Source organism: Peromyscus leucopus, chromosome 18 (genome assembly GCF_004664715.2).
Source record: "Peromyscus leucopus breed LL Stock chromosome 18, UCI_PerLeu_2.1, whole genome shotgun sequence".
Lineage (NCBI taxonomy): Eukaryota > Metazoa > Chordata > Mammalia > Rodentia > Cricetidae > Peromyscus > Peromyscus leucopus.
In genome coordinates, this window is record NC_051078.1 from 44,935,488 (window position 1) to 44,957,224 (window position 21,737).

Sequence of the window (21,737 nt, forward strand, 5' to 3'; positions counted from 1 at the left end):
TCTCCTTGAAAACATATTCTTTGGTAAAAAGAAGCTAAGTTGTTGCCAACAAAAAGAGACCTCATCTCAATGAAATGCTCAATGTATTTTCTAAGCTTGGTTCCCAATGGCTAGTGGTTGATTCTTTGAAATGTTTCTATGGTTTAGAACATTTTAGGCTTGCCTCATAAACTGACTAGGAATATTTCACTCATTTTTTTTCAAATATTAAACCACATTCCACATAGTTTTCAAAGGGTGGGGATGATAAAAATGAACCACAATTTTGATACAAGAAAAAGTGTCATGCTCCATCTGGGGAAGAAGTGTGTCATCCACATTATTTTCTAGCTTAGTTGTTTATGTGTTACTAGAGAATGGAGTAATACCTCATTAAGACTGATGTCAAGTCCTTTGGTGTTTTTGCTCTTGGAGAAATAAGTCTTCTTGGTAAGATGGGTTCTGGGTGCAGCTGTAGATGTTTACACCAAAGGCAGCTCATGGTTCCCGGCCCTGGGCTCTTCCCTGTCTCTTGCTGTCTGGCCTCTCCCTTTATTGACTGAGACATTCATGACTGATAATGGCTGACTTGAATTTGTATCTTTGGCCAGTCAACAGGTGATAAACTCCATTCAAATCTCCACCTCTCTAAGCCTTTACAGTTACTGAAATATGACTGGTGAAATGGCTCAGCTAATGAAGGCACCGGTCACTATGGCTGAGGCCCTGGGTTTGATTCCTGGAACCCACATGATAGAAGCAGAGAACTGACTCCTGGAAGTTGTCCCCGATCTCCTCTGCATACCAGGACCTGCATGTGCACATATGCACACACAGAAATAAGAACACAACAGCAATCTTTACAAGTACTAGGATGGGCAGTCACTGAGATCACTGCATGGACAAGGTCATCCTGTAGGACTCTGTTCATCTCCCCTTTACTCTGTGCTTAGCATGGGAGATAGAAATCAAGGTGGGCTTGTGGTATATGGTCATAAAACTGTGTCAAGTTGGGAGTGGGGCATACTCAGTGGAAACACGCAGCTTAGCGTGGGCAAAGCCCCGCCTTCGATCCATCAGGCGCAAACCCAAACCCCAAGCCAAAAGACTCAAACAACAATAGTGCTTCCCAAACCCCAGCTCTGACACCACAAACAAACTGAAGGGCAGCTTTAGATTCTGTGCCACCCACGCAGCTGGGGTGTCCGGAAGCCGTTTAGGCTCTGGTTAGGTAAAGGACAGCATATGTGGTTTCCTCTCTCAAGAGTGCTGGGCGGGCCTAAATTAGAACAGGTGAAATGAACAGAGACAGCTGGTTTCCTTGCGTCACTCTGCCAGCCAGCAGTCTTAAGTGCCTGCCATGCAGCTGCTGATGGACAGTGTCTCCCGGGGTCCCTCGCTGGGGCAGAGGTGGGGGCGGCAGGGCTCGCCTTGCTTGGCCTGCTTAGTCTCCATAACAGCGGCTCCAGCGTCCTCATAGTTATTAGATTCGACAATCACCTCTCTGACCCGAGAAGTCAGGGCCATCGAGGTGGGCGGAATTGAGACCCCAAAATGAGAGTGGGGATGTGACCGTGGACAGACAGACTCATGGGGCCCGGGGTGTCCCCCGCGCGGCCGTGGCGGGGACAGCGTTTTGGTGATGGCCGTGGCGGCTCCTCCCCCAGGAGGTTCCTCTGCATCAACCAGCCGCTCTGCTCCGCCTCAGCTCGGACCTGGTTTTTCCAGAAGGTTCTATGGAAACAGCCGTCAGGGCAGCCCTGGGGGTGGGAAAAGGACTTTGTGAGAAGATGGTTCAGGCTCCAGCTGCTCTGTTGTGGCTTTAGTCCCCGCAAGACCCACGGAGGCCCTGGAGCAGCCGGGGAGTCGGGGAGGTGGGAGCCAGGGACACTCGGTGCCTCCTTAGCTGGGTGCCTCCTGAGCTGGGTGTCTCCTGAGCTGGGTGCCTCCTGAGCTGGGCAGGCACGGAGGCAGCTTCACCTCGGAGAAACCCACAGTGATGTCCTCCTGAACTTGGTTTCCGGTTTTTCTCTCTCCACCTGACAACATATTCGAACTCCAGGTTCTCTGCACTAGTTTCTGTAGAAACTCAGAGCTGTTATGGGCAAGAGCACAGATGTATCTCATGATACCCTGGAGGGACTGGGTGATACTGGCGTGTTTTGTTTTAAATTTAGGCACAAGGTCTCTCTGTCCCAGGCTTGCCCTAAGCTCACCGTGTAGCCCAGGATGACATTAAACTCCTGACCCTCCTTTTCCCAAGTGCCAGAGTTCAGGTGTGTGCTAGCACACCCAGTGTGTGTGGTTCCGAGATCGAACCCTGGACCTAGGCACACGAGACAGACATTCCATCAACCAATTCCATCCTAGCCCCACTGAGGCGTTTTTTAAAGTCCAAGGCTCCAGTCTGAGAATTAAGAGTAATTATGTGTGGAAAATGGATGAGTTGGCAATCTCATACACACAGATGTGTATGCCAGACTTCATAGCGTTCTCTGAAGGTTTAGAAGAGTGGACATGATGTGTGTGTGTGTGTGTGTGTGTGTGTGTGTGTGTGTGTAGGCCCGAAGATGACATCAGGCTCAGTCCTGGACTGTTCCTCATTTTATTGAGGCTTCCACTGTCTCCCACTGAACGCAGGCTCCCTGCTTCCAGCTCTAGCCAGGCTGTCCTGGGAAGTTCCATGTTTCTGCCTAGCTCTGGCATTGCGGCATACCTGCCCCGTTTTGAACATGAATGCTGATGATCCAAACTTCAGCCCCCACATTCACACGGCAAGCACTTTATGCAGAGTTCCCACTCCCCAGCCTGACATTGGGTGTCTTATAACTCATTATACATGTGTTTTTAGAAAATTTACATCTGAAACTGTGTCATCATTTCCTGCCAGTCATATGTGTGCAGGTTGTTTATACTGAGAACACAGATTGGGGTTTACACAATTGATAAGAGAGAGATTTAAAATATGGACTGGATCCTGCCTCATCCAGCCTTCATAGAAGAGGAGGTGCCGGGTGTCACTGCAGCTTGATTGGTGGATGATACCATGGGAGGCTCCTCTGGATCTGAAGAGGAACAGTGGAGGTGTGGCTGGATGGTGGGGAGAGGGGAGCTTGGGTTAACTGGGTGGAGGGGATTGAGGGGAAACTGTGGTTGGAAGTAAAATAAAATATGGGTTGGAGAGATGAAGAACACTCACTTTGGACGCTCACAACTTCTAATTCCAGCTCTGATGGATGATGCCTCTGGCCTCCAAAGGTACCTACCTATACTCATGTGCACATGCTCACAGACAGTCACACACACACACACACACACACACACACACACACACACACACACAAAGTAAATCTTTTTAAATTGTTTTCTTGTATTTGGGAAAGTTAAAATTTGAGCCAGAGTTAGGCAAAAGAAGAAAGAGCTAAAACACACACGTGGAAACCCGATGTGAAAAGGCTGTGGCTGAGTCCGTGAGACATCACATGTGTCCAAACCTACCAGTGACATACAGCTTTACAAACGAGGGCGTCACAGTGGCATGAGCCGTTCTGCGCCACAGCAAACAGTTCTGATAGTCGTAGCCACCGAGCTTCTCACCACTCCTTCCCCTTTATCTGTGCTGCAGATTATGAGTCCATTTTAATTAAGGTAGTAAACACCACCTTATTAGGCCACAGCAATATGCACAACGCCATTTCTAATATGGTGTGACTCCGATACGCCCTGATGACAGAGGATTTGACTCTTCAGCCAGGGTGACTGAAGCTAATGATTGTGTGGTATGTAAACACTGGGCTCAGTTCGGTAAGTGACATCTCAGGATGGACTTAACACTGGATCTCAATGTCTCTGTGCTCGCTTGTCCCGTTCATCCGTGATGGTCAGATCCACTGACAGGAGAGCAGGAGCGTGCCCAGCTGTTGTTAAAGCAGCCGGCACTGGAGTGAGGCCACCTCTAGACTCAGAAGACTCGGGGAGGGGATTTGTGGGGTTTGCTGTGTTTTGATGGAGGACTCTTCAGATGACCTGAGGTTGTCATGAGTATTGTATTTCTCTAAGAAAAGTAACCCATGTGTGCTAACCAGGGCTTCCGTTAAAGACGGGCAGAGGAATTTTGGTGGAATGTGCGTTCCTCTTGAACAAGGACAAAGTGTGATAAAAGCATCCAGAGGCCTGAGGTCAGTTTCAGGTGTTGTTTCATAGGAGGTGTCCAGTTTTGTTTTGTTTTTTCCTTTTTGAGTAAAAGTAATACAGAGATTGGGTGTGAAATCCATCCTGAGATGTCATTTATTGAGCTGAACCCAGGATGCAAACGTACTGTGTAAACAGGGTGTGTGTGTGTGTGTGTGTGTGTGTGTGTGTACACATGTGTATGTGCATGCACACATCCATGTGGAGACCAGAAGTCAAGCTCTGGCATTGTTTTATGGGGGGGTGGGGGGTTTCCATTTTGTTTTTTGAGACAGTCTGTCCTTGGCAATATGGCGAGCCTGATTGGCCAGCAATCCCGAGGGGTTGGGCAATCTCTGCCCTCTAACTGCTGGGATTACAAGCACACACCATCATGTCTGGCTTCTGGGGGTCAAACGTGGGTCCTGCTGCTTGCACCCCAAGCCCTTGAACAACTGAGCTATGTGTCCAGCACTGACTATGCCCTACGAAGTTCCTTTAGAACGCTTTTCCCCTCTTTGTAGTAGAATGTGTGTTAAATGTCTCATCTTCTGAACAAAGGGAAATGAAATTGGAATGCTGGGGCATGGTCTTTCTGTACGCTGTGAATATATGTTGTTCCCATTGGTTAATAAATAAGCTGCTTTGGCCTGTGGTAAGGCAGGTGGGAAATCCAAGGAGAGAGACAGGAAAGAGAAAGGCGGAGTCTAGAGAGAGACCAGCCACCACCCAAGGAACAACATGCCAGCTGACCAGTAAGCCACGGAACACGTAGCAAAACATAGATTAATAGAAATGGGTTAATGTAAGATATAAGAGCTAGCTATCAAGAGGCCTGCCATAGGCCATATAGTTTGTAAATAATATTAAGCCTTCGAGTGATTATTTTATAAGTGGCTGTAGGACTGCAGGGTCGGGTGGGACGAGAGAAAACTTTTGACTACATTGGCATTTAACTCTCTCACTACTGCAGTTGGACCTCTCAAGTGGTACAAGGACTTCCAGGTCACACATGCTAGACCTCTTCCTTCATGGTTGAGGTTCAGGCAACTTGTCCCTGAGCGGGTGACAGCCTTCTGACATCTGTCCTCTATTTGGTCTGACAGTTGGGCTTTTTAGCATTTGCTGAATTTATCTATGTTGATATGTAGAAAATTGCCCAGTCTTAGGGGCTGGGCAGCGGTGGTGCACGCCTTTAATCCTAGCACTCAGGAGGCAGAGCCAGGCGGATCTCTGTGAGTTCGAGGCCAGCCTGGTTTATAGAACAAGATCCAGGACAGGCACCAAAACTACACAGAGAAAAACCTGTCTCGAAAAACCAAAAAAAGAAGGGAGGGAGGGAGGGAGGGAGGGACGGAGGGAGGGAGAAAGAGAGAGAGAGAGAGAGAGAGAGAGAGAGAGAGAGAGAGAGAGAGAGAGAGAGAGAGAAAGAAAGAAAGAAAGAAAGAAAGAAAGAAAGAAAGAAAGAAAGAAAGAAAGAAAGAAAGAAAGAAAATTGCTCAGTCTTTAGTATATGGTCAGGCAGAGTCCAGTGCTGGAGATGCACAGGGTGGTAATAAATGTGCATTAAGGGTGCTGTTACTGCAACTTTGCCTGTAACCGAAGAGGAGGTGTCTGGTGTAAACGGACAGGCTCATGGCAGGTGTTTCTGGACTTTCAGGACGGAAGACTCCATAACAGAGGACGACAAGAGGAGGTACGTGTGCTGTTGAAGCCAGTTTCACGTGAGTGATTTTGGTCATAGTACATGGATGTAACCCACACTAGCACAGGATGATGACAGATTCCATCAGGTGGGATGCTCGTGGGGATGTGCGGTCAGCGAGCTTGTGCTGTCGTGTGAGTGTGGCTCTGTGCCGTCCGTCCGCCTTGAGTCAATGACTCCCTCTTCACCTCTGCTTCATGTTCACTTTCGCTCTGCCCTGCTCTGCATTCCTGGGCTCTCTGTGTCATATTACACGTCTTTCCCTGTGAGGAAGTGACCTTTGAATGTCCACATTGCCTAATGCCACAGGGATCTCAGAATTTGTATAAACGGTGACTGACACCTGTCACCTTACTTGACACATCACTGTAGCTCACTTCTTTTCTTTCTCATTACAAGTAAAATATTTAAAAATGTCACTGATTTAATAGAGTCATTGTTCCCAAAGCTTCCTTTTAACACAGAAAACCAAGAATCTTTGAAAGGTCCTGAGTTACCTTTGTGATCGTATAATTGTTTGGAGTGGTTCACGCTTTACTGTCTGATGCTTCTCTCTCTAGCAGGCTTTAAATTGATCTCACTTCTTTTCTTAAAGAAACTACGGTGGCGTGTACGTTGGCCTGCCCTCCGAAGCAGCCAGCATGGTGTCTAGTCAAGCCAAGACAGTACGGAAAAGTAAGCAAGGGTTACATGGGGCTTATGTCCTCAAAAAAAGTGTGTGTGTGTGTGTGTGTGTGTGTGTGTGTGTGCACGTATGTGCATGTGTATGTATGGGTGTATGTTTATATGTGTTTATGTGTGTGTGTGTATGGGTGTTTGTGTATGTGTGTGTGTATGGATGGATATGTGTGTATGTGTGTGGCTATTGTTTATAGCTTTGTGGGAAACTATAATGAGCTTTTAAAATGATCTAAACACTAACTGTTCTTAATTTTCTCTCGAAGATTAGAGGAAGAAAACAGGATGACTGGATACTCAAGAGGTACTGTGCATTTCCTGAATTGTCCATGTGCTTCATCTTGATGAAGGAGCTGCTTATATTTCTATGTACATCTCACAGATGTTGCACGCCAGGGCGAGTGTCTCCTCCCATGACTGTGATTCATCCTAAAGAGATGGACGTTAGCTCCATTTTCTTCTTATCTACCACAGTTTCACTTCACCTTTCCACAAACACAGTGTAATTTGTTTAGTAAGAGCAAGCTGCGTGCCTGCCCAAAACAGCAGGGCTCCCCAGAACATGGGAGGGCTTAGGACTTGAGTGACAGCTGGGAGATCTCGGTCAGAGAGTCTCTGTCTAGGAATCAGGATTCACACACCGTGTATAGCAGCAGAGTTAGAGATGTGTCCATCACCGGTTGGGATGGGCAGTTATCCTGGTCGACACGGGAGCAGGTATGTGGGGAGGGAGAATGTCTATTCACTTGGTCCCATGGCACATCGTGTGTTTGGCTCTCCACTCGGTGCCGCTCCTGCCAAACACACGCAGCCTCTTTTGCATCCTCCACGTCCAGTGTTGTTCCCCTGAGAGAGCCCATTCTCTGTTGGAATCAGCCTCTTCTACGGGCTGGCTGAACAGGTTACCTTTCCTCCGTGGCCTCAGTCTTACAATCAAAAGAACGGATCTTTTGCTTAGACTTCAGGGTTGTTGTTTGGAGTAAATGAAATAAGCGGCAGCTTTTGCTTCCATCCTCTCACTCCTCTGCTTTCTCTTCCTAATCCTTTCTCTCCCTCTTCCCCTGCCTCCTCCTCTTCCCCTCCCCCTCTTCATCTACCTCTCCTTCTAGAACCCAGACTCCAGCAGACCAGAAACAAGAGGTCTTTGATGCTGAAGCAACCTCTTTTCCAGGGTCAGTTCTGGAGTGGGTATTTGGGAAGGGGTGGGCTGGCAGGCTCACAGGCAGAAGTTGAGATGTTTCCCTGCAGGAGGGCTGGGGCACACAGCCTGCTTCTTAACGGAAGCCACAGCAGCCTTGGAATCGTTCTGTGGAGAGTGGCTCAGCAGAGAGGCATCACAGAGGTCAGCCTGGAGTTCCCACTGACAACTCGCCAAAATTCACCAAGGTTTTTTTTTTTAAGTCTAGTATGCAAATAGAGCGAATCCCTTTCCCACATAGAGCTCTGGGTTTGCTGCCATTTTGCCCCAAGTGTGTGATGTGTGTGATCTGCCTCCTGTGTAAGCTGAGCCAGGGGAACACCAGCCTGTCATTTCTCTTGTGAAGGGTTTCAGGAGCGTAGGAACTGAGCAGAAGAGGTGTCCCATAGTCCAATCCCAGGAACCTAGTTATTGGAATTTTCTCAGGGGCCTGCCCTGAGAAAATCCTTCCCAGAGTCCTGGGGAAGAACACTACGTCTGGCATGTGGTTATCTGAGGGAAAAGAATCTATGTACACCAAAGCTCTTTCATCTGTTTATTTTTCTGTGACAAAATCCTATCTACACAGCTTCAGCTCCGTCCTCACATTCAGCTCCTCTCTGTGCCTACTGGGCCTGCCTGTCATAGACCTAATTAAGCTCCTGTGCTTTTGACCTCATCTTTGTCCTCTGTTCCTTCATCCTCCATCTTTCCTTCCTTGTTCCTTACCCCTGGCTCTGAGAAACTGCCTTTTCTTCTCTCCAGTGGCTCTGCCTCACCAGAAATTCTGCTCCAATCTTTACTGCACCTGGTTATGCAAAAAGCCCTATTGTCCTGAATCTATAGCTCTTGGATGCTACTAGGCCTGAAGGCAAGGGTCTGAGCTTCATTTGCACAAGAAACAAAGCTATGCATCTACAGCCCACCTGTCTTCTAGGCCCTGCAGGGATGTTACCTAGTGAATCAGCAGCAGGTCTGAGAAGCTTGTTCTGTTTGCCATATGGCCTAGTAGTATATGAGCACACAAGAGTTTCATAGCAGAAGACAGCTGATATATATTAAAAGCTGAATAACACCAACTATTCCTTGATAAATGGCTCCCCTCTTCAAGGACTCCTTGGTTTATCAAGGTATAGCTTATTATATGCAGCTGAATCGCTATACTATATTCTTGTGGCTTGCTGCACCTGGCCACCTCTGCTGCACACAGACCCCAGGTGAGTTCTGCTGGGCCTCTCAGCTTTCTCACTGAGGAGGAGACTTGATAGCTGATTGCCTTTGTGTGAGGGTCAGAAGTTCCCGCAGTAATAGTTTAGCAGTTGCTGCTCACGGCCCACATGGTTGTACATAGTGGCTGAAATACCCCTTCACTGCTCATGGATCCCGTGTTTTCTTTTTCCCCCTTCTGTTGTCTCTGTTCTTTGATCGCATCTCTAAGTAGTCAGTTTGATTTTGGCTTCCATTTTGCCTGGCCTTTGAATTACCTGAAAAGTCTTGACCATCCCTGTTCCTGAGTGGCTATGTGTCCATTGTTCCACTTGTCTGTGACACACCTACACCTGTGACTTTGCAGGCTAGTCATTGGGCAGAATCTTGATGGGAAGATTGTCCTCTGGGGGCTTTTGAAACAAAGAAAAAGCTACACTGTTTTTAGCTAACACCACCATTCCATTTTCTGAATGGAATTCACGCCGTGAGCTCATGTGGCTATTTTTTGGACCAAATCAAGGAATGACTTCAGCATCTGGGTGATATGGATATGTAGTTTCTCACACACCTGACTCTAGAGTGGAAGCCACACACACGTAGCTGTGGTTTTTTCAGAGGCACCTCTACCCAGGAGGGAAGTGGTAGCATAGGCCCACTTTCAACTAAGCTAGTCAAAAGGAGCTTATGTGATGGCTCTCAGATGCTAGTGTGGACCAGCTCCATCAGTATCCCTTGGAGAGCTCCACAGGCTCTGTGGTTGGAGCTTCTCTCTAGTTTAATGCTGGGAAGGGATAGCATTATGACTAGTGATCTGTGTTATGAATGTGGTGCTGATATGCACACAGCCTGGTTTGACCATTGTTATTCTGTAGTTTAATTTTTAATTGTATTTTTATAAGTTTCCCAGCATCCAATTTTATCTCTTTATATAAATATTACCACCATTCAGAATTATGCTGCCCAGTAATAAACCTTAAGTAGCTGTTGATTGGCTATTGAACATGCAATCTGCTTAAAAGTAAATCCAGTAGATAATTTGCAGGCTTGAGACACGTGCTTTTATCTAAGTTGTGATATTTGAGTGTGCTGATTCTTTCCCCCTCTTTTCTTTTTTCTCTTCACAGTCTGCTCATGAATTTGGAAGGAATTTGGCTCCAGGGACATCGTGTCTTCAGACAAATTCTGAAAGGTGTCCCCTGCTGTGCCAGCTCCCCCAAATCCTAAACGTGTAGTTAAAGCCTTGGGTACATACTGGATGTTGTGGCCGTGGAAGGAAATTGTCAAGACTTCATGCTCAATGGGGCAACTTGGTGTCGTCCACCACTGAGGGCCATAAAGGCTGTGGCTACCGGCCTGATCCACCAGGCATCATAGCGTTTCCCATCCTGGCCATTCAACACAGTCCACAGAAATCATGTCTTTTCACTGATACTCTTTTGATAGTTTTTATATAATGCAATTCTTATTGTATTTATAACATGATCTTAGGGCCGCATAAAGGGATTATCTGAAGTGATATATTGCCTCGTCCTTGGATGTTTCTACTTTGTTGTTTTTAGCTGTGAAATTGGTAAAAAGAGTCTCAGAACCATCTCCCTGTCTTACTAGCTGGTTTAAAATTTTTATTTAAATGTAAGAGAATTCCCTCTGTTGAGAGCATCTCAGTATTTGGAAATGAACTAGTTAAGATTGCATGCCATCCACACGTGTGAATTAAATTCCCGCTTTCTTTAGTCTGAAGCTTATATGACTATAAGTGATCTCCATCTTCCCAGTTGTCCATTCTCCCTGTGTGTAATCAGAGCATCTCACCATGTTAATTCCCTACCGTCTTGAAGGTCTTGCGGTTGATGTTTAGTGGGATTTCTGTAAAGTTCCTGATTTGCTGACAACGTGTATACCTACTTATGACTGCTGTAAGTGACTTGGTTTACCAGTGTACTTCAACAATTAAATATTTTTATCCCCCTTTACCTGGATTTCTTAGTTATTTTCAAGAGAAGTCACATGTAGTATTATCATATGTAAATACAGTATATCAATATGTACAGATAACACTGGTTAAATAGATTACTACGAGAAGTGGGAGGTTTAACCTAAGTGGAAAGCTCTGTCTTCTATAGTTGGTTGATAAAGATAATTGTAGAGACATCAAATTGCAAAACAAAAAAGTAAAAATTCCTAAGAACTTATGAGACAAATATTCTCCTCAATGTCCACAAGCTTAATACCCATAGCATTGGGTAGGGGGGACATCAATGTTTATGTAATTAACAATAAAAGCTCCGAGGAGCCTTAGGCAGGAGCATCAGGGGTTCAAGGCTGGCTGGTTACACAGTGAATTTGAGACCAGAATGAACTAACTACATGAGACCCTGTCTCAAAGTCATTAAAAAATGACTTTGGAAAATTTAATTAACAAATAGCTTTAGATTGATAGAAGAATGTAAGGATGGACTGGGGATACAGTTCAGTCCCAACTGAACTCCATTAGTTTTCCTAGGCCTCTTTTGTTATGTTCCAAGCCCAGATTATACTATGTCACAATTATATTGATCTATCTTTTGTTTTGTTTTGTTTTTTTGAGACAGGGTTTCTCTGTGTAGCTTTGCGCCTGTCCTGGATCTCGTTCTGTAGCCCAGGCTGGCCTCAAACTCACAGACATCTGCCTGGCTCTGCCTCCCGAGTGCTGGGATTAAATGCGTGCACCACCACTGCCTGGCTATATAGATCTTTCTTGTTCCCTCTTCTTCCTGGTGACATTTTCCTCAGCTTTTCCTCGTTTTCCATGACCGCCAGCCTGTTGAAGCCTACTGTAGAGGAATTTTGGAGCATGCCCCTAATGTGAATCTATCTGTGCTCCTACGTTGGACTGAGATCATAGATCTTGAGCAAGACCCCACTGAGACAGAATGGCCCCTCATCACATCACATTGTGAGATCTCAGGATCCCAACTCATTACTGGTGACACTGACCTTGACCGATTGGTTGAGGGTCTCAGCTCTCTGCACCATAGTTCTTAATTTACCTTTTCCAATCCCTCTAAGCCAGCTTGATGGCTGCGACCCCTTAACACAGTCCCTCATGGTGTGTCGACCCCCCCATAAAATTATTTCATTGCTACTTCATAACTGTGATTATGTTACTGTTATGAAATATAATGTAAATACCTGTTTTCCGATGGTCTTAGGTGACCCCTGTGAAAGGGTCATTTCAACCCCTAAAGGTTGAGAACCACTATTCTAGTGACTCATGAGTTTAGACCATGTTCAAGACAGGAGTTGTGCTCCACCCCCTGGAGGAATTTGGGGGTGTTTATTAGAAGCTTGATAGCATTTGACGATCTTCTTCTCACCAGAGTTCCAGTTACTGTCTAGGTATCTGGAAGATGGTGCATCCAGTGTGTACACTAAGCTGATCACCATTCAGCTCCCCTCTCCGCAGCTCCCTGCAAGAGAATCACTGATCTCCCCGAATGGCTCGCACATTGGGTCACAGAGGAGACAGCTGTGGGGCACGCTCAGGCTAGCGTAGACTCACCTGATGGTCCTTCCCCTGGGGACCCCAGCAACAGCTGTCCCCCTCATGTAGGAAAGGGGAACTTTGAGGTAATGGACTCCTTTACCTTGTGCAAACAAATGAGTTCTCCTAGTTGCATCAGCCATGTATACATTTTGATAGATTGTGTAGTGTACACTTTATGGCTTGAGAGAGAGAAAATCTCTGCTAGAGGGGAAAAAATCCTGGTAATTGAATATTTCAGGAGAGCCACTTGGAGACTGCAGGTGTTCTGTTTTTCCTTAAAGTTCCCATAGCTAATATGAATACCGTATTTGGCTCTTGTCTCCCGGGGGTCCTGGGGATTGAACTCAGGGCCTTGGGTGTGCTAGGCAGATACACTGAGCTACACCCAAGACCCATTCTTGGGACCTGTAGCATACGTCCTGGGTATTCCAATCCCCATTTTTTTTCTCCTCATTCCTTCAGAAGGTACTACTAGGAATTCTCTAGAGTATTTATTCATATCAATAAGAATATATGAGTATTTCTCTTGCTCTTCAGGTTGCAATCTACTAATGCCATGCTTTCTTAGTTTTGTCTAGCTTTGACCATTGGGAGTTTTTTCAGGCTAGATTCTGACATTCCCTATACACCCCTCTCCCCACTTAGGTCGACTCTCAATAATGAGCAGTGCCACGAAATAAAGGCGTCATTCAAAAGTTAAAACTCCATCAAATTCCGTTACAAATTAACACTACCTTCCACATTATGACAAGTTTTAACATTTTCCTTCCACCAGGGACTGGCTACATTTAGAGCCTCCTAAATCTTACGTGTTAATAACCCAGCCACCCACCTCCTGTGTCTTAAGGCAAATGATGAACATCTTTATAAGGTACAGTAAGAATCTGGGAGACAGAGAGGATAAACTATTAATGTGGAAGTTAAAAAGGAAGAAGAACAGGAGCTGTCTGTGCTGCTTAGCTTGATCAACTAGACACAATCCAGACTCACCTGGGAAGAGGGAACCCCAACTGAGGAATTGCTTCTATTTGCTGGCCTGTGGGGGTGTTTGTGGGGGCATTTTCTTTATTAATGGTTGACATAGGAGGGCCTCGCCTTCTCTGAGCATTCCTGGGCAGCAGGTCCTGAGTTATATAAGAAAGCAGGCTGAGCAAGGCACAGAGAGCAAGCCAGAAAGCATCATTTCTCCATGGTCTCTGCCTTCGCTTCCCTGAATGGTGGACCATCACTTGGACGTGTAAGATGAAGTGAAAACCCTTTCCTCCCCAGCTTGGTTTTCATCAGTATTTTATTGCAGCAAAAGAGATGCGAACTCTGCACTGGTAAAGCTTAAAATGCCTGAAATGTAAGAGTTTACACCTTCTCAGACAACACGAGCCATTAGCTTATCGGTAAAAAGATAGCGGACATGTATGTCAGAGCGTTTCTGGTTAGGAGGCTGTTGGATGAAAAAAGGACTCCTTAAGCCTTCAGAGCAAGGAGACATTGTCACTCAGTTGCAAAGACTGCTAAACCCTTCTAATGTCCTACAGAGGTGTTCCTCATCAAGAGGGAGTGATGGAGGGAGGGCGTGTTCAGCAGCAGACGACTGCCTTTCAAGCTTCAGTTCATTCACACACATACTGTCATAGAACATGTGAATCCTGGGAGGGGAAGTGAAGGAGGAGAATCTACCACAGCGGTGTCGGAGCATCAACAAATCCACGGCAGCCATTCGGGCCCGTGGAACCTGGGTGAATGGAAGAGAAAACATGAGAGACCATGCATATAAAGTTCATGGAAGGGAAGTTTTAATTTTTAAAGTTAAAGTTATTTCTGCGCACATGTGTGTGTGTATGTGTGTGTGTGTGTGTGTGTGTGTGTGTGTATAGTGTGAGTGCCTACAGAGGCCAGGAGACAGCATCAAATCCCCTGGAACTGGAGTTACAGGCAGCTGTGAGCTGCCTCGTGTGGGGGCTGGGAACCAACCACGGGTCCTTTGGAAGAGGAGCAAGTACTTTTGACTGCTGAGTTTTGTCTGCCCTTTGGGTTTTTATTTTTAATGATGTAGGAGACAGGGTTAAAAAATTTCAAGTTTCCCCTGATACCCAAGGAACAGATTTGAATGAATTTGAACATTGAACAGTGATGAAACCATAAAGCTGAGGAAAATACTGGCAAATACCTGACCCAAGACTGGAAACAGTTTTATTTGCATGAAGCATGAGGTCCAATCCATAAGGTAAAACATTGCTAGGCTTGATTATATGAAAAATGAAAACATGTTTGAAACCTGGAAACATCTGAAAAGCAAATGGCTGGGAAATAAGGCAATGTTTGTGGTAACCATGGTTCTACTGTGCTCTACATCTGAAAACTCTCAACTTTTGTGATGACCACAGGACTACCCTACTCTACATCTGAGAACTCTCAGCAACGTTTGTGATGACCACAGGGCTAGCCTGCTCTACATCTGAGAACTCTCAGCAACGTTTGTGATGACCACAGGGTAGCCTGCTCTACAAAGAACTCTTAGATAAAGGGCCTGAGAGTATGAGCAAAGAGTAAAAAGATGGTTCCTAAAAGGATTATAAATGGCCTTTGAGCCTTCTGAGAGGGCTCACTCACATCCAGATGCAATGGCTGGAAGTAGCCATGATGAGGCAACTCCTCCAGTCAACATCATGTCTCCTCCCCATGTCCTGTGGCTGCCAGTGTGATGTCATCATCACTATTTCATCATGAGGATGTCGGCTCCCAATGACTGCCTTGCCTGGGTCACTGATGAATTGGGGGTCCACAGACGAGAGCTTCCCTTACTTATCTATTGGTTAGTTTTGGGTCACTGGGACCACGTATCTGACAAACCCCTAGAGGGAGGTGCTCTGGCTTAACTTGTTGCTGTGATAAGATACTCCGACAGGAAACAACCGAGGCTGGTGGGGGTTGGGGGGTGCTACGCTTTTACCTTCAGGTTATAGTCCATCATAGCAGAGAAGTGAATCAGGAGTCTGGTCACCTACCCACAGTCAAGGGCAGAGCAGGGTAATGCATGCATGCCTGCTTGGCTGCTTTCTATGCAGAAGTGGTGTTACCCACAGTGGGATGGGTGTTCCCACACCAATTAACAAGACAACCCCCTCCCTGCCCCCATCGGTAATCCAACCTGATTTGGACAATTCTTCAATTAAGACTTTTCCATGGGTGTCAAATTGACAGGTAAAAACTAACCATCCCAGGGGCTGGAGAGATGACTCAGTGGTTAAGAGCACTGACTGCTCTTCCAGAGGACCCAGGTTCAATTCCACAGGGCAGCTCACAACTGTCTGCAACTCTAGTTCCAGAGGACCTGACACCCATGGCAAAACACCAATGCACATAAAATAAAAATAAATTGATTAAAAACTAACCATCCCAGATGAGAAGATTAATTTTGCCTCATAGTTCTGGGGGGGATTTCACTCCTTCAAACTGGGGAGTCAGGGAATTCAGTTAGGAGAGAACAGGCAACAAGGACTCTTTATGCTGTGGTGGGACAGGTGGGGGGCCTGAGCCAGCAGCTACATGACCCCTAAGACTCGCCCTTAGTGACCTGCTCCTACCAGCCGGGCCCCACTTTTTATAGGTTTGAATCTGAAGTGTCTCCCATGGGCTTGTACTTTAAATGCTTGTTCTCAGGCTTGTAGTGACATTTGCAGGGACAGGCCATCTCTCTTCCTCCCCTTCTTTCCAAAGACACAGGGCAGTCTACACTGTACAGTCCTCACTACAGGACTCTACACTGGGGTCCAGAACAGTCTCTCTCTTCTTGGAACATGCTGAGCTCCTCTGCATCTCTTAAGACCTGAGTGGCCTTGTCATCTCCTGGCAGGTTCGGTCCTTGCCAGTCCTGCACACCGTCACCAACTGTGTGGTGACCCCAAGCAAGCACTCACCGAGTGACCCTGCAAGCTCAGCTGCATACCTTTATTCCAAGGGTTTTCTGAGTCCTCCTGTACCTTTCCCTCTCCAGCGCTGCAGACCACATCAGCACCGTCTTGTCCCTGGACCTCACTGTAGCTATTCAGCCGAGAATTAGGCAGGATGGAGGGCGGGTCCTTGTCTCTCAGTCCGCAGTGAATTCGTTCTGTGCTCTGAGGGCTCAGCCCAGGTGGGGCTCACCTAGTGAAGCTGCTATTGAATGTTGGTGGCAGCATTCATCTGCTGGACAGCTCTCTAGACATAATGGTGGTCATATTGGATACTCACAGCAAGTGTCTACTCTTTAAGGTGATAGAAAAAGTGTTGAGCCAACTTCTTTAACTGTTGGTATAAAATCTACGATAAAACTTTGAGGTTTCTGATTTTTTTTTTTAAGACAGGGTCTCATGTAGCCCAAGCTGGCCTTGGGATCACTACGTAGTGGAGGATAACCTCATTCTTCTGCCTCCACCTCTCAAGTGTTGTGATTACAGGCATGGGCCACCACGTTAGGCAAAACTTTCAGTTTTTAATGTATAAAACAGACAAGGAAAAAAAAAGCAGAGAGCGCCAATCATGCCTTTCCAATGCGTGTATCTCCTGCCCTCTGGTGGGCTGAACATCGAATAGCAGCTTGGTTTCTCGCTGTTTTGATAGGGACATTCCTGGTTTCCATTCTAGGGTAGCAGGCTTTGCTAGTCACCAGCTCTGACTGTTGGGCAGTTTATTTAACTTTCCTCTGGCTTTGTTTTCACCAGACACAGTGTTTATAATAAAATGTTACAAAGTCTATGTATGAAATGCTTAGTACATGCTAGTATTAACCTGTTGGATTCCCAGGGCAGTCTTATTATAGAGCACTGGTTCTCAACCTTCCTAATGCCGCAACCTCACGCGGTGGTGACCCCCAACCATAAAATTATTTTCCTTGCTATTTTGTAACTGTAATTTTGCTAGTCATGAACCATAATGTAAATATCTCTGTTCTCCGATGGTCTTAGGCAGCCCCTGTGAAAGGGTTGGTCGAGGCTCCCAGAGGGGTCATGACCCACAGATTGAGAACTGCTGCCCTAGAGCACCAGCTATTTATATCCTACAAGAAAGGAAAACAAGGGCCCACCGACAGCTAGCTCCAGGGTGAAATGACTTAATACGTGGACAAGAGAGTAAGTGTGCAGAGGTATCATTGCATCGGTAACAGGAGTGACAGACATGGCTGTGGAGGACAGGGACCCTTCTCCATCCGGGTCACTGACGTTCTTAACTTTCGACGGTCTCCTGAGTAATGAACCGTCGGTTTGTGAGCCGCTATGTTAATGTCTGCGTGCTTTCTAGGCACATTTCTCAGCCGGGCCATGATTCCTCACTTCCCCAGGGGAGATGTGTGGGCCTCCTGCTTCTGGAGAAATACCGGCTGAAGGGAGGAGAGAGTGTGTTCCTGTGTTAGCCCATTTTTCTGGAGCTGTAACAAAATACACGAAGCTGTGGACATTTTACAGCAAGAGGTTTGTTTAATTCACTGCTTTGGAGGCCCAAGACTGCTGAGCCCCGGTTAAGGCCCCAGGGCTGCATAGATGATGAATAGCATCATGGAGGGAGCCAGAGAGGAAGATTATACCTCGTGTGTTCAGAACCAAGGCCACCGAGGTCCTGAGATCCACCACTGGTGGACAGGAGCTTCTGGAAGCGCCTTGGACTCATCCGGAAGTGCCTTGGACTCCTCACAGGTTTGATTTTGGGTCGTTCTTGTGGCTTTGGTCTTGAGGGCCACTGAGGCAGTCTTAACTCCAATTCAGGGAAGACGCACTTGAACACTGAGGTTTGGCCGCAGCTGCCCACCCGAGCCACATCCCTCTTATCACATTGGCCCGTGAGAATGCAAGCATCTGATTGGTGGAGCCAAGGTCACATGTCAGGCCCTGAGCCGAGAGAAGAAATCAGGCTCCTACAATCTGCTTTGGTGGTGTGCTCCAATGGCCTAAAATTCTCTCACTAGGCCTCACCTCTCCAAGAGTCCATCACACCCCTGTAACACCACTGGATTTGGACCAGTCTTTAACGAAGGGCTGTCCAGGAGCCATTTCCGATCCACAGCAAAGCACTGCTCTTATAGAGCCGTTCACCAAGCCCTTCACCAAGACACGTCCCCTTCAGTGGTGTTGGGTGCTCTCTGTGATGCTTGTGAGCCCACGTTTCTGAGGAGCAGACTGGTAGACGGGAGAGCTGTTGTCTCAAGTCTCCACCAATGGCCTTCGTACACCGTCTACAAAGGGTTTGGCCTGTAGAGCCTGGTAGCCAGCAGCGAGCATAATCCCAAGGCTTTTCTCTCACAGCTTGGAAGCGTTTTCCAGAGCTATCTACCAAAGGGATGGCCAAAAACACCAAGGAAGAGAAGAGAGAGAGAGAGAGAGAGAGAGAGCGGCGGGTTGCAATGGGCGACGCTGAAGATGGCTGTGGCAGTTTCGGGTGATAAATGCCTGCCTTCATCTGTCCCAGTGGGCCACAGTATAGAGATGAGGTCTGGAATTGGATGGGGAAGAGAAAATTATTTCATTTCTTTTCCGTGTCAGCGTACAGGTGTATACGCACGGACATGAGTGTGGGGTCAAAGGAAAACATGCTGGAATTGTTCGTCTCCTTTTACCCCATGAATTCTGTGATTCAGTTTTTATTGTCAGGCTTGGCTGAGCCATCTTGCCTCCCTCAACACCTTTGTCCCAAAATATTAATTTTTAACGAAAAAATTGTTTATGCCTGCTGCATGAGAGTGGTGCATGTCTGTAGTGTACATCCTGGAGCCTGCTGCAGTGGTGCATGTCTATAGTGCACATCCTGGGGCCTGCTGCAGTGGTGCATGTCTGTAGTGCACATCCTGGAGCCTGCTGCAGTGGTGCATGTCTATAGTGCACATCCTGGGGCCTGCTGCAGTGGTGCATGTCTATAGTGCACATCCTGCAGCCTGCTGCAGTGGTGCATGTCTATAGTGCACATCCTGGGGCCTGCTGCAGTGGTGCATGTCTATAATGCATATCCTGGAGCCTGCTGCAGTGGTGCATGTCTATAGTGCACATCCTGGAGCCTGCTGCAGTGGTGCATGACTATAGTGCACATCCTGGGGCCTGCTGCAGTGGTGCATGTCTATAGTGCACATCCTGGAGCCTGCTGCAGTGGTGCATGTCTGTAGTGCACATCCTGGAGCCGGCTGCAGTGGTGCATGTCTATAATGCACATCCTGGGGCCTGCTGCAGTGGTGCATGTCTATAATGCATATCCTGGGGCCTGCTGCAGTGGTGCATGTCTGTAGTGCACATCCTGGAGCCTGCTGCAGTGGTGCATGTCTATAGTGCACATCCTGGGGCCTGCTGCAGTGGTGCATGTCTATAGTGCACATCCTGGAGCCTGCTGCAGTGGTGCATGTCTGTAGTGCACATCCTGGAGCCTGCTGCAGTGGTGCATGTCTATAGTGCACATCCTGGGGCCTGCTGCAGTGGTGCACGTCTATAGTGCACATCCTGGAGGTGGAAAGAGGAAACTGGAGAGTTCCAGGCCACATAGCTGGGCAAGAACCATCTTTTTTTTTGCTGAGGTGAACAGCCCCTGATTCATGTCCACACAGAACCTTCCCATGTGTCCTAATTTGGAAGCTGCGTAGGTAACCAGGGGAAATGAGGTAATGACAGATGAGGGCAGCTGTGTCTGATCTGTGACCTGTATTCTTGCAAGAAAAGAAAACAGATGCCCAAGAAAAGCATCGTGTGGAGATAGAGGCAGACCTGGAATGAGGTCATGAAGGCCAAGGGAGGATTAGAATTTTGGGAGTTGAGGAGAGCAAGCCTTCCTTCTTCAGAGTGAGCAGCCCTGCCCATGCCTCGCTTTGGGACTTCCAGCCTCTAGACTGAAAAATAACACACTTCTGTTGTTTCAGATTTTTGTTTTGTTTTTCTAGACAGATTTTTGAACAGGCTTGGCTCTCCTGGAACTTGCTCTGTAGACCAGGCTGGCTTCAAACTCAGAGGTCAGCCAGCCTCTGCCTCCTGAGTGCTGGGATTAAAGGTGTACAGCACCACTGCCTAGCTGTTGTTAAGTAAAATGACACTTTATTTACATGTGTAAGGGCAAGGGGCATTTGTGCTATGGGTCATGTGTGCAGGTCCCAGGGGAACTTGATGGAGTCTGCTCTCTCCTGCTGTGTGGGTCCTGGGGACTGAACTCAGACTTGGTGACAAGCACCTTTACCTGCTGATCCGTCCTGCCAGCCCCAAGCCTTTATTCTTGTAACTGGAATACCTTAGCTCAGCCTTGCGATTGAGAACACTTTCTGAGGCATCCAGTGGAAACAAACTGATCAACCAAGCAGCCCGAAGATCATGGCTGTGTATGCCTGTTCTCCACATAGACTTGCCCATCCAAAGAAACAGAGGCTGCACTTCCTGTAGGCAGGGTGCCTGTGAGGAAAGTCAAATTGAGCATGCCCAAGGGGGAAATCTACCTAAAGTTCTTCCCACAGGAAACAAGAAGAATGATAAATAAGAGTTCTTATCTGGTAAGGTTGTGGCACACACCTTTGATCCCTGTACTCAGGAGGCAGAGTTTGAGGCCAGCCTGGTCTACAGAGAAAGTTCCAGGGCAGCTAGGGCTACACAGAGAAACTCTGTCTCAAAAAAACCAAACTAAATTAAAAAACAAAAGTTCCTAAGCCTACCTCCAACCACCACCCCACTCCTCATCACCATATCCCAGCCCACAACTCCCACTGAAGCCCCCTGCTTCACCTGAGGCCATGACAGCACACAGAACCCCAGGTAAGACCCCCACCCACACAGCACCAACACTCCCTTAGTGCCAATCCAGCCTACCTCCAACAGCACCCCCTCTCCTCATCATCATCATCATATCCAAGCCCAAACTCTAGGAGAATCCCCAGCTTTACTAGAGGGTATGGTGGCACCTAGAACCCAGGAAAGTCCCCGACACAGTGCTGACAGACAACCAACACTCCCTCAGTGCCCTCTCAGCCTTCCTCCAATATCCCCTTCTCTCCTTGTGACCATATCACCACCCACAATTATGGTGGGAGCCCCATGCCCCACAAGAGACCACTTGGGCGGCCAGAATGCCAGGTAGGCTGGTGGCCGATGGACTGTCTCCACTTTCTCAGTTCTTGGCCACCATATCCCCAACCAGCCATGCCCTCCTCATAGCCTGTATTCTGGCCCCCAGCTCTGATGCTGCACCCTGCTGGACCAGAGGACACAAAGGCCACTAGAACTGCAGGTAGCCTGCTTGCCCCAGCACTGTTCCTAATCCGTGCCCACCCAGCCTACCACCAACTGCTCCACCCCTCACCATCACCA

General features: G+C 47.4%; 1 protein-coding gene across 1 annotated transcript in view; it reads left to right on the plus strand.

The window, feature by feature from the left end:
• Positions 1–10,891, plus strand: part of C18H12orf75 (chromosome 18 C12orf75 homolog) — a 39,859-nt gene extending 28,968 nt beyond the window's left edge. Inside the window, exons 3-7 of the mRNA XM_037196893.1 lie at positions 5,810–5,845; positions 6,450–6,529; positions 6,804–6,836; positions 7,642–7,704; positions 10,043–10,891. Coding sequence (XP_037052788.1) covers positions 5,810–5,845; positions 6,450–6,529; positions 6,804–6,836; positions 7,642–7,704; positions 10,043–10,053 — 223 coding nt within the window. The 3' untranslated portion in view covers positions 10,054–10,891. The remainder of the gene's footprint in view (positions 1–5,809; positions 5,846–6,449; positions 6,530–6,803; positions 6,837–7,641; positions 7,705–10,042) is intronic.
• Positions 10,892–21,737: the final 10,846 nt, after the last annotated feature.